Here is a 15,345-nt window from a genome sequence, read left to right on the forward strand (position 1 = left end):
GCTTGCTGCCATTAGTATAGCCTTGAAGCACTGTGGGGACAAACGCTGTTTGAGGACCGTGATCCGGGATGCGAGATGTGAAGGATGGATTCCAAAATGCATGTGTGCATTTTAGCCAGCACAAAGTTAGGTGGGGAGCGGCTACGTTACCTGATATTATGAAGAGCACGTGTGCATTTTAGCCAGCACAAAGTCAGGTGAGGAGCGGCTACGTTACCTGATATTATGAAGTGCATGTGTGTATTTTTAGCCAGCACAAAGTTAGGTAGGGAGCAGCTGCGTTACCTAATATTATGAAGTGCATGTGTGCATTTTAGCCAGCACAAAGTCAGGTGGGGAGCGGCTACGTTACCTGATATTATGAAGTGCATGTGTGTATTTTTAGCCAGCACAAAGTTAGGTAGGGAGCGGCTACGTTACCTGATATTATGAAGTGCATGTGTGCATTCTAGCCAGCACAAAGTTAGGTAGGGAGCGGCTACGTTACCTGATATTATGAAGAGCACGTGTGCATTTTAGCTAGCACAAAGTTAGGTAGGGAGCGGCTACGTTACCTGATATTATGAAGAGCACGTGTGCATTTTAGCCAGCACAAAGTCAGATGGGGAGCGGCTACGTTACCTGATATTATGAAGTGCATGTGTGCATTTTAGCCTGCACAAAGTTAGGTAGGGAGCGGCTACGTTACCTGATATTATGAAGAGCACGTGTGCATTTTAGCTAGCACAAAGTTAGGTAGGGAGCGGCTACGTTACCTGATATTATGAAGAGCACGTGTGCATTTTAGCCAGCACAAAGTCAGATGGGGAGCGGCTACGTTACCTGATATTATGAAGTGCACGTGTGCATTTTAGCCAGCACAAAGTTAGGTAGGGAGGGGCTATGTTACCTGATATTATGAAGTGCACGTGTGCATTTTAGCCAGCACAAAGTTAGGTAGGGAGCAGCTACGTCCCTAATATTATAAAATGCATGTGTGCATTTTTTTAGCCAACCCGAGTGGGGAGTGACTAGATCCATAGTGGGAGCCCATAGAAAGCAGAAGAGACTGTCAAGGTGGAGGAAGAGTCAGTGAGACTGATTATGCGCACAGCTGGACTAATTGTTGTTTGTCGGCTGCATTCTATTGGAAGCAGTGATGTGTGTTGGGTGGGTGAAGTTGAGCAGTGTTTATTGCAGATGTATGGGGTGAGTGGCCATGCTCCAGGAGAGGTACAGCTAGCTTCCGTTGTGATGGACTGCCAGACGTTACAGAGAAGCAAGGTTGACATCCAGCTGGAGCGATGCTTTGCAGCGTTTCTCATAAGACCTGACTGACAATGTTTTCTGTGGGGGACTAGGCTCCACCTAGCAAACGCCTGCTTTCCTGTCAGGGGTGTAATAGTTCAGCCAGGAGATGGACTAGGTCTGTCAGAATGCTGGAGGGAAACACCATGTTTTTAGGTCCTTTCTGTAGGTGAGGTGAATCTCTAGACTGCGGATGGTAAATGGAATGGAGTTCCAGATGGAGGGTGCGAGGACTGAGAAACACAAGACCCCTATTCTGGATGATTTTGCCACAGGGATGAGAGGAGTGGTGCTGGTGGGCATGTAGAGTGTACGTTTATGTTGCAGATATTCTGATTCTGTGCTGTCGAGAGCTTGTGGGGATGTACATTGCCTTGAAGATGGATCAATGTCCGATCGGCAACAAATGAAGGACACAGAAGTTTTATTAGTTGTTATGCAGAGACCCCAGGTGTAGGACATTAGCATAGTCTATGCATGAGGCGCAATAGCAGCAACTGCAGAGACTCTGTGCGGGAAGTGCAGGTAAGGAAAGATACGGCATAGAATGCGCATGTGTAGGTAGCAGCTTTTTGCCACAGAATTGATGTGGTGTGATAGGGTTAGGTCCTTGTCCATGATGCATCCACAGTTTTTTTACTGTGTTGGGGATTGTGGAGGGTGGGCCTAGAGTGAGTGGCCACGGGGCCACGTCAGAGGGTGTTCTTCCCACAGAGCAAGACCTCTGTTTTTCTGTGGTTCAGAAGGAGGTGGTTAGCAGTCATCCAGTGTTTGATTTCTGAGAGACATGATGCGAGATCGGAGGAGGTGAAGGCGATGTTGTTTGCCATTTTTTAGCCGATTTGGGGGTCGTCTGCGTAGTTATAGCAGAATAGGCCGTAGGATCGAATGAGTGCTGGGAGCGGGCTCAGGTAGAGGTTAAAGGGTTAAAGAGAAGAGCAGAGAGGGAGGCACCCTGTGACACCCCGTGGGCAACAGGGCGGGCAGTGTGATGAGAAAGGAGGCATTTGTATTATTTGTGATATGTTTGAGAGGAAGAAGGTGATCCACTTCAGAGCTGCATCCCTAGACCAAGAGGGAGGAGTCTGTCCTTGAGGGCGGGGTGGTCTATGGCGTTGAAGGATGCAGAGAAGTCGAGTAGAATTAGTGCAGTGCAACCTTCTGAGTCTGACTGCTTTTTCCAGATGGAGACTAGGCAAAATTCAATTCCTCGTAGGGGTCTGAAGCTGGTTTGGGTGGGGTGTGGAGTTGGTTGGATTCTGTGAATTGACTTAGTTGGGAGTAGGCTGTACAATCGATTAGTCTAGCTATGAACCAGTTCTAAGTGATGGGTCTGTAGTTGTTCGGGACAAGAGTGTAAAGTGAGGGCTTTTTGAATGGGGGCTTCATGTAGGAGTTCTTGAATTCTGTTAGGAAGGAGCCGAAGTGAAAGATGTGTTAACAACATGTCTTGCAATGCTACTGGCACATGTTGAAGATAGGGTTTCTTTTATTGGAGTAGGGGGGCAGGGGTCTCCTGGTGATCCTGAGTGGTGGCTGTGAGATAGTAGCTTTAGAAATGGCGGGTGCGAAGGAGGAAGGGAAGAGTCAGAGGGTTGAAGGTGGTTCTGATGTTCAGGTCAAGAACGCCGGGGAAGGGGTGATGGGCGATTCTGTTTTGGTGACTAAGGAGATGCTTCTTTCTAGGGCTATGCTGTGGAAGTGGTCTGAGAGGGAGTCACAGAGAGTATGGCTGTGGGTGGGGAGGAGGAAGAGAAGAGTCGGAGGGTTGAAGGTGGTTCTGATTTCCAGGTCAAGAACGCCGGGGAAGGGGTGATGGGCGATTCTGTTTTGGTGACTAAGGAGATGCTTCTTTCTAGGGCTATGCTGTGGAAGTGGTCTGAGAGGGAGTCACAGAGAGTATGGCTGTGGGTGGGGAGGAGGAAGAGAAGAGTCGGAGGGTTGAAGGTGGTTCTGATTTCCAGGTCAAGAACGCCGGGGAAGGGGTGATGGGCGATTCTGTTTTGGTGACTAAGGAGATGCTTCTTTCTAGGGCTATGCTGTGGAAGTGGTCTGAGAGGGAGTCACAGAGAGTATGCGTGTGGGTGGGGAAGGAGGTGCTGCATGCAGGGTCATTGAATTCTGAGCTGACCTTGTGGAGTTCCCTATATGTGTGTGTGATGCAGTAAATTTGTTAAATGACAACGCATTTGGTGATGATCTCCTTCAAACGACTCTCGTGGGGAGTCGAATCCAGCACGATGAGTATAACAACCCATCACTCTCATTAGTGGAGAGCCCCAGGTATGGGGAGTAACCACAATGTGAATAATTGAATGACTGATAAGAGATGATTGCGCCATCATGCATAAATCATTCTTTGCATTTAATATGCCCTTTTGCATATGACACACAGCATCTTCATCTGTCCCGCCAACCACCGGTGTCAGCGATGCATGCCATGATCCGCTGGCGCATGCTCCTTACTTTCCTGACCTTTGCCCTTTCTGTTTCAGGATGCAGGGCAGGTCGATATCACATACTCCACCATTCAGTTCGGAACTTCAGCGCAGCAGCAGGAGGAGGTCTACGCCAACATGGGGCGCATCCACATGGACCCATCGCTGGAGTGCTCATACAGCAGTGTCCGTGTGGAGAAGAGGGCCCCAGTGCCATGAGGCACCTCCTCGGGAGCCAGTGGGAGCCTGCGGCTGTAGAACCAGAATGTATTGTGGGACATACCAATCGGAACACCAACCTCTTCTGTGGGGCTTCCGGGCATCGCTTGGAGCAATGGCCATCTTTAAAGGGCACCCCTTAATAAGCAAAGAAAATGCCCTCAGTATCATAAATGCCTAAAGAGTCAGGCCGGTAAAGTGCAAACCTTAATAGGAAAAGAAAAATACCCCCAGGACCTATTATACAGTGTACAGTCAATAATATGCTTCCCGTCATAGGCAAAGAAAAATACTCCCAGGGTCTGTTATAAAGTGTAAAGCCAGTAATATGTTTCCCTTCATAGGCAAAGAAAAATACTCCAAGGTACTGTCATAAAGTGAGAGGCCAGGTAAGGGGACCCCTTCATAGGCAAAGAGAAATACCCTCATGACCTATTATAAAGTGTAAAGCCAGGAAAGTGCACCCCTTCATAGGGAAAGAAAAATACTCCCAGGTAATGACATAAAGTGTGAGGCCAGGAACGTGTACGACTTTATAGGCAAAGCAAATACTCCCAGGTACTTTGAATTTAGCTGTACCCAGTGGCTGCATTTTGTTTTCATCTGTCCTGCTGTTCCTATATTGTTTAGTCTCCTTTGCTTGCACCCCCCCTGTTTTCTCCCCTATTGCCCCACCCCCCTTCCGTTCTTCCTTCATTCCCCAACCACCCTCTCTCCTCTTTGCCCTTTTCCACATTTCCTATGGTGCTCTCAGTTTCTCCTATCTTCTCCAAATGTTTCTCTATTGACTATCCTGTCCTTCTCACTAAGGCTGGTAGGAAGAAGTTCAAAAAGGGTATCCAGGTCTCCAACCCAGGCCTCCCTATCGCTGACACCTATACTACTGATTCCTCCAGAGAGACCCTCACCGACATCCTCTTTGTCGTTCCTTCCCCAGACCTATGGACTCTTCATATGGTCTCTGTGCTCTCTCCTTACTCCTCCTCTCCAATTTATGGTGGCACGCAGTGGGAGGCCCTCCTGGCTTCTTTCCTCTCCTCTAAGGTCGTCATCAATGTTTACCTCAATGGCACTGTCTTTGTCCAAGGCCCTCAGGCCAACCTCCTCTTTGAGTGACACTTCCTGGAAAAACTCGACCTTGATGTCCTTGGTGTTAGCGAGACATGGTTCATGACCAGCTCTGTCACAAGCTTTGACACTCTTCTTCCTGATGGCTACAAGATCCTCTCCGTCCCCAGATCCAACTGTTCTGGTGGCGGTGTAGCCTTGATCTTCTCTGAGTGGATTCCTGCCTCTATCATTCCTATGCAGGCCTACACCTCCTTTGAATGCCTGGTCTGTAGGTGTTTTCTCTCTCTTGGCCACTCTCTCACAGTGGTTACTATCTATTGGCCACCTGGTCAGATCTCCCCCTTCCTCTCCGAGTGGTAGGACCTCTCTTCCTGCCTCTTGGCCTCAACCACTCAACTCCTCCTCCTTTGAGACTTCAACATGTACCTGGATTCCTCCTCTCCTGCCACGGGACTCTTTGGTGACCTTTGTGATTCTCTCTCTCTCTATTCTTCCATCTGGCCCGTCTCACTCAGCAGGGCACACTCTTGATGTTCTGATCTCCTCAGACATCCACCTTTTACCACTCCTCCCTCCTGGAGTGATCACTTTCTCATCAGGCCAAGCCTATCCCCACACTGCCACCCACCTTCTCAGTCATTCGACTCATGAAGCATGTGTCAGTTGAGGCTTTCGCCGCCTCTTTCTCTCCCACTCCTGCACCTATGGCTGACTCACACCTGGAAACAGCCCTTTCCATGCTCCACTCTGCTATCTCCAATACTCTTGATGCACTTGTCCCTGTTATGAAGATCCGCATGAAGCCTAAAACCAAGTGCAACACCTGTTATGACTCCGATCTCGTAACCCTTAAACGCAAGAGTAGAGTGGCTGAGAGGAAATGGTTGGCTTCTTGTACATCCTCTGACAAACTGGCCTGCCGCCTGCTCCAGAGGAACTACTGACTCTCTGTCCACACTAAGAAGAGAGCTCACATACACGCATTTCTTCTGCATCTCATAACTCAGCCGAACTCTTCAAAATCTCAAGGAGCTGACCAATCCTGCCTCAGTCGCTACCTCTCCTGTTCCTTCACAGGCCCTCTGCATGGCCCTGGCTTCTCACTTCATCTCTAAAACACAGGACATCCTGTCCACTCTCTCGGCTTCTCCTGCTTCTCCCTAAAGTCTCTCCTCTTCCTCCACCCCCCTGCATCCACCCCTCCCTCCCTTCTCTTCCTTTCCTCTCTTCTCCCCTAGACAAGTCTGATCTATGAAACCTCATCAAAACAGGGTCTTCCCTGTTCTTCCCAAACCATCAAGGACCACATTGACACCCTTTCTCCAGTCTTGGCTGACTTCTGCAACCACTTGCTCACCTCTAGAACCTTACCCTACCCCCCGATGCACTCTCTTGTGCACCCTCTTCTCAAGAAACCCTCAGCCGATCCCTCCCTTATGCCTAATTATCGTCCAATCACTATCTCTCCTTTACTGGGCAAACTCCTGGAAAAGCTGGCCACCTCCCAGCTAACCCACCACACTGAATCTGTTGGTTATCTCCATTACCATCAGTCTGGCTTCAGAGCAGCCAGAAGCATGGAAACTGCTCTCCTGAATATCCGTGAAGACCTGCTCTCTAACCTTGATTCTAATCTCCCCTATGTCCTTATCCTACTAGATCTCTTCTCTGTCTTCGACACGGTCAACCATGCCATCCTGCTCAACCAACTCTGTGATAACCTGGGTATCACTGATCAGGATCTGGCCTGGCTGACTTCCTTCCTCTCTGATTGACCCTCCCAGGTCCAACTTGGGTTGTTCCTCTCCTCTATCTATCTCTCTACCTGTGGTGTTCACCAGGTGTTTAAACGTTCTCCCTGGTTGTTTAACCAATACCTGGCACCTCTCACCCACTGCATTGCTTCTCTCTGCTCCAACATCCAGTGCTATGCGGATGACACCCAGCTCACTTTCAGGCTCCCCACTGCCGCCTCTTCCCCTTCTCTCATCCTGGATTGTCTGCAATCCAAGAGTGGTGAACCGCCAATGATCTGTGCCTGAATGCCAGCAAGACGGAGATCGGCACACCTGCACCGCTTTTTCCCTTCACTCTCTGACCGTCCTCCCTTGGCCCTTCTCCTGCTCCAACCTGTGAGGCTAAGAACCTCAGAGTTATCTTCGACTCCACACCCTCCTTCTCTCCTCACATCTCCGACGTCGCTAAGAAGTCAAACTAACAATCGCACCTCCTCAGAGGTATGCTTCATTTCCTCTCATTCTCTCAGAAGCTCACTGTTTCTAGAGCTCTGATTCTCTCTAGGCTTGACTACTGTAACAATCTCTTTTTTAAATCTGCCCTCCTTTACTCTCCGTTCTCTGCAGCTCATCCAGAACAGGACTGCGAGACTTGTCCTTGGTCTCAAGCCCAGGGATCGTATCTCTCCAGCACTCAAATCTATCCATTGGCTCCCAGTGGCTGAAAGGATCCAGTTCAAGACCCTTTGCATTGACCACAAGCCCTTGTGGGGCTTGGGACCAAAATATCTCCAGCTTTCTCTTCTGAAGTTTCTTCCTACTCGAGCACATTCGCTGCTCCACCTACAACTTTTTGAGGGTCAATCGCTTTTCAAAGCAACGAGGTGGGGGCAGATCTCTCTCTTCGGCTGTCGCCCCCCTCTGAAACTTGAGCAGGACCATCTCCGGTTCCGGAAGCAGCTCAACACTCTCCTCTTTTCTTCTGCCGTCTCTCTTCCTCTACCTTGCTGACCCCCTGTCTGATATAGCACTGGTTACCTGGTTACCCTCTGAACTACGGACCCAGGTCCCCTTCCCCACCGCTGCACACCTGCACTGCCTCCTGGCAAACCTGGGGGCTGTATCTGTAACCCTACAGTCCCCCTACCTGCACTATCCAACACTTGCTGATCTGCACTTAACCTTGCACTACCTCTTGCTGGCCGCACTTCTTGTTTTTTGATGTTTAGATCCTATGTCCTGCACTTGCTCCTCCTTCCCTTCCCCCAGCACTTTTCCCCTTTCCTCTTCATTGCACTTGCGCGATCTCTTCGTCACTTGGCCTTGTGAGATTGTTGTCTCTGTCCTCCCTCTGTTCCCCCTCCCCTGCCTCGTCGCACCTTGAAACACTTGCATATAGGCGTGCTATAAATAACATATCATATCATATCATACTGTTACAAAGTGTGAGGCCAGGAAAGTGCACACCTTCATAGACAATGAAAAAGACCCAGGATCTGTTATAAAGTGGAATGATGGTAAATAGCACCTCCTTATAAGTCAGGAAAAGTAACCCCAGCATTGGTAATGACACCTAGCCTGTCCATCCATCCACATTTGAGTAGTGTTTGGTTTTTCAGGTGATGTATTTCTTGGAAGTGTTTTTATAACGTTCCAGGGAGACCCTTTACTGCTCTCTCGTACCTTTCAGGGAAGGACTAGTGGTTCACATTGCCTCAAAAATAGCTCTGCCTTCTTCTAGAACTATCTTTAACATGCTGTGCTGGCCCAGCCCTCAGTGTGCTTGGAGAGCAGAATGGGGGCTGAAGCCGAAGTAGCCACAATATGTGTGTTATTGTTGTGAGTGCTGGGAGTGACCCATGTTGAATGTCAGAGACCTTTTCCTTCACAATGGAATACAAGACTTCTAAACATTGGCCCAACTTTTGTAAAGATTTAGTTTTCTGCTTTGTCCACTCCCCTTCGAGACCAGCCAGTGGGATACAAAGTCATGAATGTATAGACCTGTGATCATGGACCATCTGGGCCCAGAGGTAGACCTCCCATGCCACTGTTTATAGCGGCTTGCCAGTGGGGCGCAAAGTCATGAAGATATAGACGTGTGATCATGTGGCGCCTGGGCCCAGAGGTAGACCTCCAATGCCACTATTTATAGCGGCTTGCCATGGGGCCCAAAGTCATGAAGATATAGACGTGTGATCATGGGGCGTCTAGGCCCAGAGGTAGACCTCCCATGGCACTGTTTATAGTGACATGCAGTGGGGCGCAAAGTAATGACTATATAGACCTGTGATCATGGGGCATTGATCATGGACCATCTGGGCCCAGAGGTAGACCTCCCATGCCACTATTTATAGCGGCTTGCCAGTGGGGCGCAAAGTCATGAAGATATAGACGTGTGATCATGGGGCGTCTAGGCCCAGAGGTAGACCTCCCATGGCACTGTTTATAGCGACATGCAGTGGGGCGCAAAGTAATGACTATATAGACCTGTGATCATGGGGCATTGATCATGGACCATCTGGGCCCAGAGGTAGACCTCCCATGCCACTATTTATAGCGGCTTGCCAGTGGGGCGCAAAGTCATGAAGATATAGACGTGTGATCATGGGGCGTCTGGGCCCAGAGGTAGACCTCCCATGGCGCTGTTTATAGCGACATGCCAGTGGGGCGCAAAGTCATGAAGATATTGACTGTTTTTAGAGGGGAGAGGGGTTGTGGGAGCTGATGGCTAGCACAGTCGAGGTGCCTGATCAGGCCAGCACCAATACCCAGAATAACGAAACTGGGGTTGCTGTCCCCAAGCAGTGCAGGCATGTGCTACCTGATTCCCCAAGCAGTGCAGGCATGTGCTACCTGATTCCCCAAGCAGTGCAGGCATGTGCTACCTGATTCTCCACACTGTGTATCAGGCCAGGCGCTATAAGAACGATAACACTCATTTTGTCTTAGTGATAAGTCAGGATGCATTGTACATGTGTGTCAGTGTGAGGCCTACATGTAAATGTTCCTGAGATTAACACATATCCACACACACACACACACACACACACACACACACACATCACTCTATATACAGAAAGAGGCACAAATATACACACTGTGGGCCTGATTCTTGGAATGTTTTTGCACTGTTCAAAGTGACTTTGCACTGCCGACACAAAACCTAATTCACTAAACTGTGCAAAATATATGTTTGCAGTGCAAAATCATTTTGTGCTGCAAAACTAACTATGCACTGACTTTGTGCGGACCTTGCACTGCAAACATACACTTTGCACAGTTTCATGAATCAGAGTTTGGGTGGGCAGTGCAAAATCTCTTTTCAGCAATGCAAAGTCACTTTCAACCGTGCAACAAATTCTATGAATCAGGCCCTGTGTGTATATGTGGCTTGTACCTCTGGACTTTTGCAGCCAGTTTGTGAACACACAACCACACACAGATATGACATGTATCACTCTTCGGAGTGCCCTAAATGAATGAATGCATGACTGTGGTGCAGTAGGAATTAAGTATCTTTATTTTCTGTATTTATTTATTTGTTTGTTTGTTTGTTTGTTTGTTTGTTTATTTATTTATAGCGCGCACCAGACCCAGAGGTATCAGGGCGTGGGGTCATGGATATTCTAAGCTTACAAGTTACAGAATAGGTCACAAGAATTTACAGCATTTACAAAATTACATAGTTAATACATACATAATATACCTAGTCATGAAAAATAAAAAATAAGAAATAGAGGGTGTTTTGCAGAAGATTATGAGCTTGTTTTCTGTATGTAAGTATATATGTATATACATGTAGTGAGCTCAGTTTGGCTGTACCGGGTTAGCCAGGGGTAATATAAAAACAGTTGCCCCCAAAAAAGGCAACACGATGATCCCTTAGTTAGGCTACAGGAGATATGTATTTGAAAGTTTTGGCAATCTTCAGATTACGTCATCAGGCGTAGGAAGAATAAGGCTCTTGAATTCTGCCAAATGTGCTGACGTCAGAAATCTGTCTCTCTACAAAAGACGGTCGTTGGGCAAAAGTCATGTACCAAGTACCAACAATGATAACATCTCAAGTGTTTCCTGCATGTAGCTTCTAGGAGCTATCTCACACAGCCACCAATAGAGCTTGGCCTTCACTCATGCCCCAAACTGGCCCAGGATTGTACACACGGGCACCATCTGAGCTCGGCCTTCTCAGACAGCCACCAACTGATCTAGGACTTCTAACAAGGCCACCAACAGGGCTAGGCTTTCCCACATGGCCACCAACATAGCTGTGCATTCCTACATGACCATCAAGTGAGTGAGATCTTCCAACAGGGTCACCAATGTAGCTGGGCCTTTACACAAGGCCACCGGCGGAACTGGCCATTCACAAGGGGCCACCAAATGAGCTGGGCTTCAACACACAGCCACCAACTCAACTGCGCCGTCACACACAGCCACCAACAGGGCTGGGCATTCCCACGTGGTCACCAATAGAGCTTGGCCTTCACCCAGTCCACTAACTGAGCTACACTTGGACACACGGACAGCATCTGAGCCAGGCCTTCCCATACAGCCACCAACAGAGCTGGGAATTGACACATGGCCACCAACAGAGCTGGGCAATCTCATACAGCCACCAACTGATTTGAAACTTCACAAATGGCTACCAAAAGTGTAAGGCCTTCCTAGCAGGGCAACCAACTGAGCTGCAACTTCCCACACATGAACCAACTGATGTAGGACTTCTAACAAGGCCAGCCACCAACAGGGCCAGGCCTTACCACACGGCCACCTATATCTGGGCTTTCATACATGGCCACGAACGGAGCAAGATCTTCCAACAGGGCCACCAACATTGCTGGACCTTTACATGTGGCCACCAACAGAGCTGTACCCTTCACATGCCGCTACCAACTGATCTGCACCTTCACACACAGCCAGCAACAGAACGTGGACTTCATACATGGCCACCAACTCAGCCAGGCCTTCTAAACGGGCCACACATTGAGCTGGGCCTTCACACATGGCCTGTGCATTCACACACAGCCACCAACTCAGCAGCGACTTTACACATTTTATTTTATTTATTTCATTTTTTCATTTCTATAGCGCACATACAGCCCAAGGGCATTGCGGCGGTGTTACTCGTGGCAATCTTAGTGGGCATGTTTCCTGACTGCTGTGGTGTGCTCTTTTTTAGGGATTCCAGTGGTTGCTCTCAGGGCATTGTTTTGAATAGTTTGCAGTTTGCCCATGTTTTTAGTGGAGGTGCCCAAAAGCAGTGCATTGCAGTGATCTAGTCTTGATCCTGTGATGGCTCTGGCAATGGGGATGCAGTTGTCCTTCGAGAGGAAGGGTCTGGCTGCTGTCACGAGTTTGGCATGGTAGGCCGCTGATGAGGCGATGGCGTTGACTTGCCTTGTCATCGTTACGTTTGGCTCAAGATAGACACACCACCATCAACAGAGCTGTACCTTCACACATAGCCACCAGCTGACCCGGGCCTTCACCCACAGCGACCAACTGAGCTTGGACTTCACAAACGGCCACCAACTCTGACCTAGAGGGTGGGCTTTATTGCGGTTGATTACTGCGTCATCCTGACCAAACTAATCCCGAAATATATTATGATAAGAGGTGGTCACCTCACCAGGTTTTAGGACATGGCCAAGGATTTCGATTGGAAATATAGTAATATCTTATGGTTGAGATCTGCCACCAAAGGACCTAACAGGGGCTTTCAGTTGAATAAGGCCAGGGTGCACCGCTGTCTGCGAGCACCACTGTTCTGCACCCTCTCTCCTGATCCCTTTCATGATGTGATCCGTGCACCTAACTTGTATCCACCCAGACTGATCAGGCGAGACCATATGTCACTATTATAGACTGATGATGCTGGCCATTTACATTGGATCACAGTCGTCGCAGGGCAATAGGGCCTACCTTGCCTTGAAAGAAAACTCCTCACCCCTTCCAGGATTACGCCATCGGGATGCTACTGGACATACAACCACATTCCTTTCTAGAAATCCAGTCTCTACATTGCTTAGAAATATCAAACATAACAAACGTCTACCTTCCCTGAATAGATACCCCCAATGCATGGAGAACGTCTGCATCCTGCACTTACCAAAACACGAGTGGCGAGTGGCCGGGCAAGCAGTTCGTTCTCACACCATGAGATTCTGGGCTTGCGCCCCACTTAAGTCAGGGCTAAACCTTTTCCAATTTGGCACAGCTGATGGAATTGGAACTTGCCTCTCGAAGCTTCATCTACACTTGGCATTGCAAGCTGCCCGTCTACTGCACAGAGACAAAGTGACTATTTTGGTAAAGAGGTGCACTGCAGAAAAATAGAGAAGCTTTTCTCCTGGAAGAAAAGGTGTGAGGTCTCCTCCCAGCACGGTGTGCAGTTAAAATCTGAAGATGGCCTCTAGGGGTGGGGCTTGGTACTCAACCTCCCTTTGAATGGGATTTAAAGCACCCATAAAGACCCACATAAACGTGGATAGACTACAAAACACTTCCGTTTTTACTTTGTATTATTAATATTATTAAAAGTAGGAAATGTGTACCCAAGGAATATTCAAAGCATGTGAATATATGAAAGATCCAATGCTGGAGAAATATATAGACTATGAATGGTCTTCTAATGGTAAGACTTAATGATCATCTTCTCAGCCTCGACAGGGAAGGACTGGATTTAAACATTTTTTTTTAAAGGGTCATGGCCTATTTAAAAAATATGGCATGGTTTGTTCGGAAATAGCACCAGTTTTCCATGATGCTAATGTCCTACTTGCAGACTGCACAGCATGCCGCATTTGGTAATAGGATGTTCTGAGTGCCATATTTTGATCATAATCTCCATTATCTCTCATTTCCAAGAATAGATGCAGTTTCTTTAAGGAAGCTGTCTTCTTTAAAAGTCTAGCACCCCGAGTGGGACGGGTATGCCCAGACGTGGGTCCCGTGCCTGCTGGGCCTAGAGACCCAAGCTACTCCTCACTGATGAGCCCCAGCAAGGGCGAAACATGTTTGGGGATGCTTGTGGTCTCGTGCAGAAGGGATGTGGCCTAGCAGTTCGGGCTGGACTGCCCCTTTTGGGGTGGGGCGAAGCCTGATTTGCATATGGTCTTCCCCCTTCTGTAATGGCTTGGCAGGCAAAGAATGGTGGTCTGGAGGGTTGCCCAGAGCATTGCCAGTGGTTAAGATTCATTCTAAACCTTCCAGCCATCACCTCTTTGTTTTTGTTTTTTCTTTAAAAGTCTGCCAGTACTTTAACTGAATTCTTAGTGCTTACTTTGCTTAACATGGACACGCCCACCTTTAGCGAGACGAAGAATAACTTGTAACTCTCGAAATGTCAAACTCCTGTAAAACTGAGCCTGGAATTGGAATAGACCAGGTAACTCTGAACAGTGGGGGTCAGGAGGGTGGGGGGGGAGCATGACTGGGAACAGGAGGCACTTCCACCTGGTATCCTATAAATACACAGTTCGGAATATGAGCATGGATGCTCTCAAGAATGCTCCATGGAACAGAGTCACGTGGGCTGCCTCCATTTACTGATTGGGAAAGTGTCCTTCCCCTTTTCACTGATGACGATTTGTGTTTGGTATGTGTTATAATAAATAATTATTTTATTTTTAAATGTATTGTGATGGATGAATAAACATAATGTATCTTTTGATAGTCGCAACCTTTAACGTTTTTACTAAGCATCTTCTTTTATTAAAAATATATTTTTGTGTGTTGGTAAACATTAAACAGATTATTCAGACAGATTCCTTTTTAAATAAATTCCAATGAAATCCAGCGTTCGAAATATTTTCTTACCTCTTAATCATGGTTGTTGACTGTCGGTTTAAAATCATCCCAATATATGTGTGAGCCAATTATTATTTTTATTCACAATTAAATCCAACATTTTTGAAGCAAGGTTTGCCTTCCACAAAGTTTCTGTCAAATAGTACATCAACATTTTTAATTTGAGTTTTCGACTATAAATGGTTGGTCTTAGTAATCGAAGAAACTGACCAAAAATCCCAGATTCGTTGTGCATTATCTGCCTATAGGATCTCATTTCTGGTGCCCGGGAGACCTAAGCATGGACTTCAAAAGAAATATTGCAATCTTTCCCAATCCTTGGATCTGGGGGACATCATATTGGGGAAGAAGAAGCAGGTGACATTTGTCATTACTAATTTAGATGATAACGATCAGGAAGAGAGTGTTAAAGTAAGGAGGTGTAAGGAAATAAGCATAAGGGGAGCACAAGATCAGAGAAGGGTATCCCAGATAGAGACCACAGAGGATTCAGTTGAACTGCGGGGTCTGAAGCCATACTGGGCAGGGTCAAGAAGGCTGTGGGCCTCAGTGAAGAGGCTGAGCTGGGAGTAGTGCCGTCTAGTAATTTGGCTATGCAGCGGTTATTGGGTATGGGGTGTTAGTTGGAGGGGAGGAGGGGGTCAAGACAGGGCTTTTTTAGGAGTGGTTTGACATGAGAGGTTTTATATTCAAGTGGGAAGATCCCAGCTGTTAGAGAGTGGTTGATTATGGATCTGGCGAGTGTGCCTGCACAGGTGGAGGAGAGGATATTTTTCAGG

General features: G+C 47.8%; 1 protein-coding gene across 2 annotated transcripts in view; it reads left to right on the forward strand.

Moving 5' to 3' along the window:
• The window catches only part of LOC138511174 (CMRF35-like molecule 5), a 262,104-nt gene extending 247,678 nt beyond the window's left edge, over positions 1 to 14,426 (forward strand). For both annotated transcript variants that reach the window (XM_069626681.1, XM_069626682.1), the window contains exon 7: positions 3,783 to 14,426. In XM_069626681.1, the coding sequence (XP_069482782.1) occupies positions 3,783 to 3,944 (162 nt within the window). In that variant the 3' untranslated portion in view covers positions 3,945 to 14,426. The remainder of the gene's footprint in view (positions 1 to 3,782) is intronic.
• The last annotated feature ends 919 nt before the right edge of the window (positions 14,427 to 15,345 follow it).

The sequence above is a fragment of the Ambystoma mexicanum genome, chromosome 6p (genome assembly GCF_040938575.1).
Source record: "Ambystoma mexicanum isolate Mex_15411 chromosome 6p, UKY_AmexF1_1, whole genome shotgun sequence".
Taxonomy (NCBI): Eukaryota; Metazoa; Chordata; class Amphibia; order Caudata; family Ambystomatidae; genus Ambystoma; species Ambystoma mexicanum.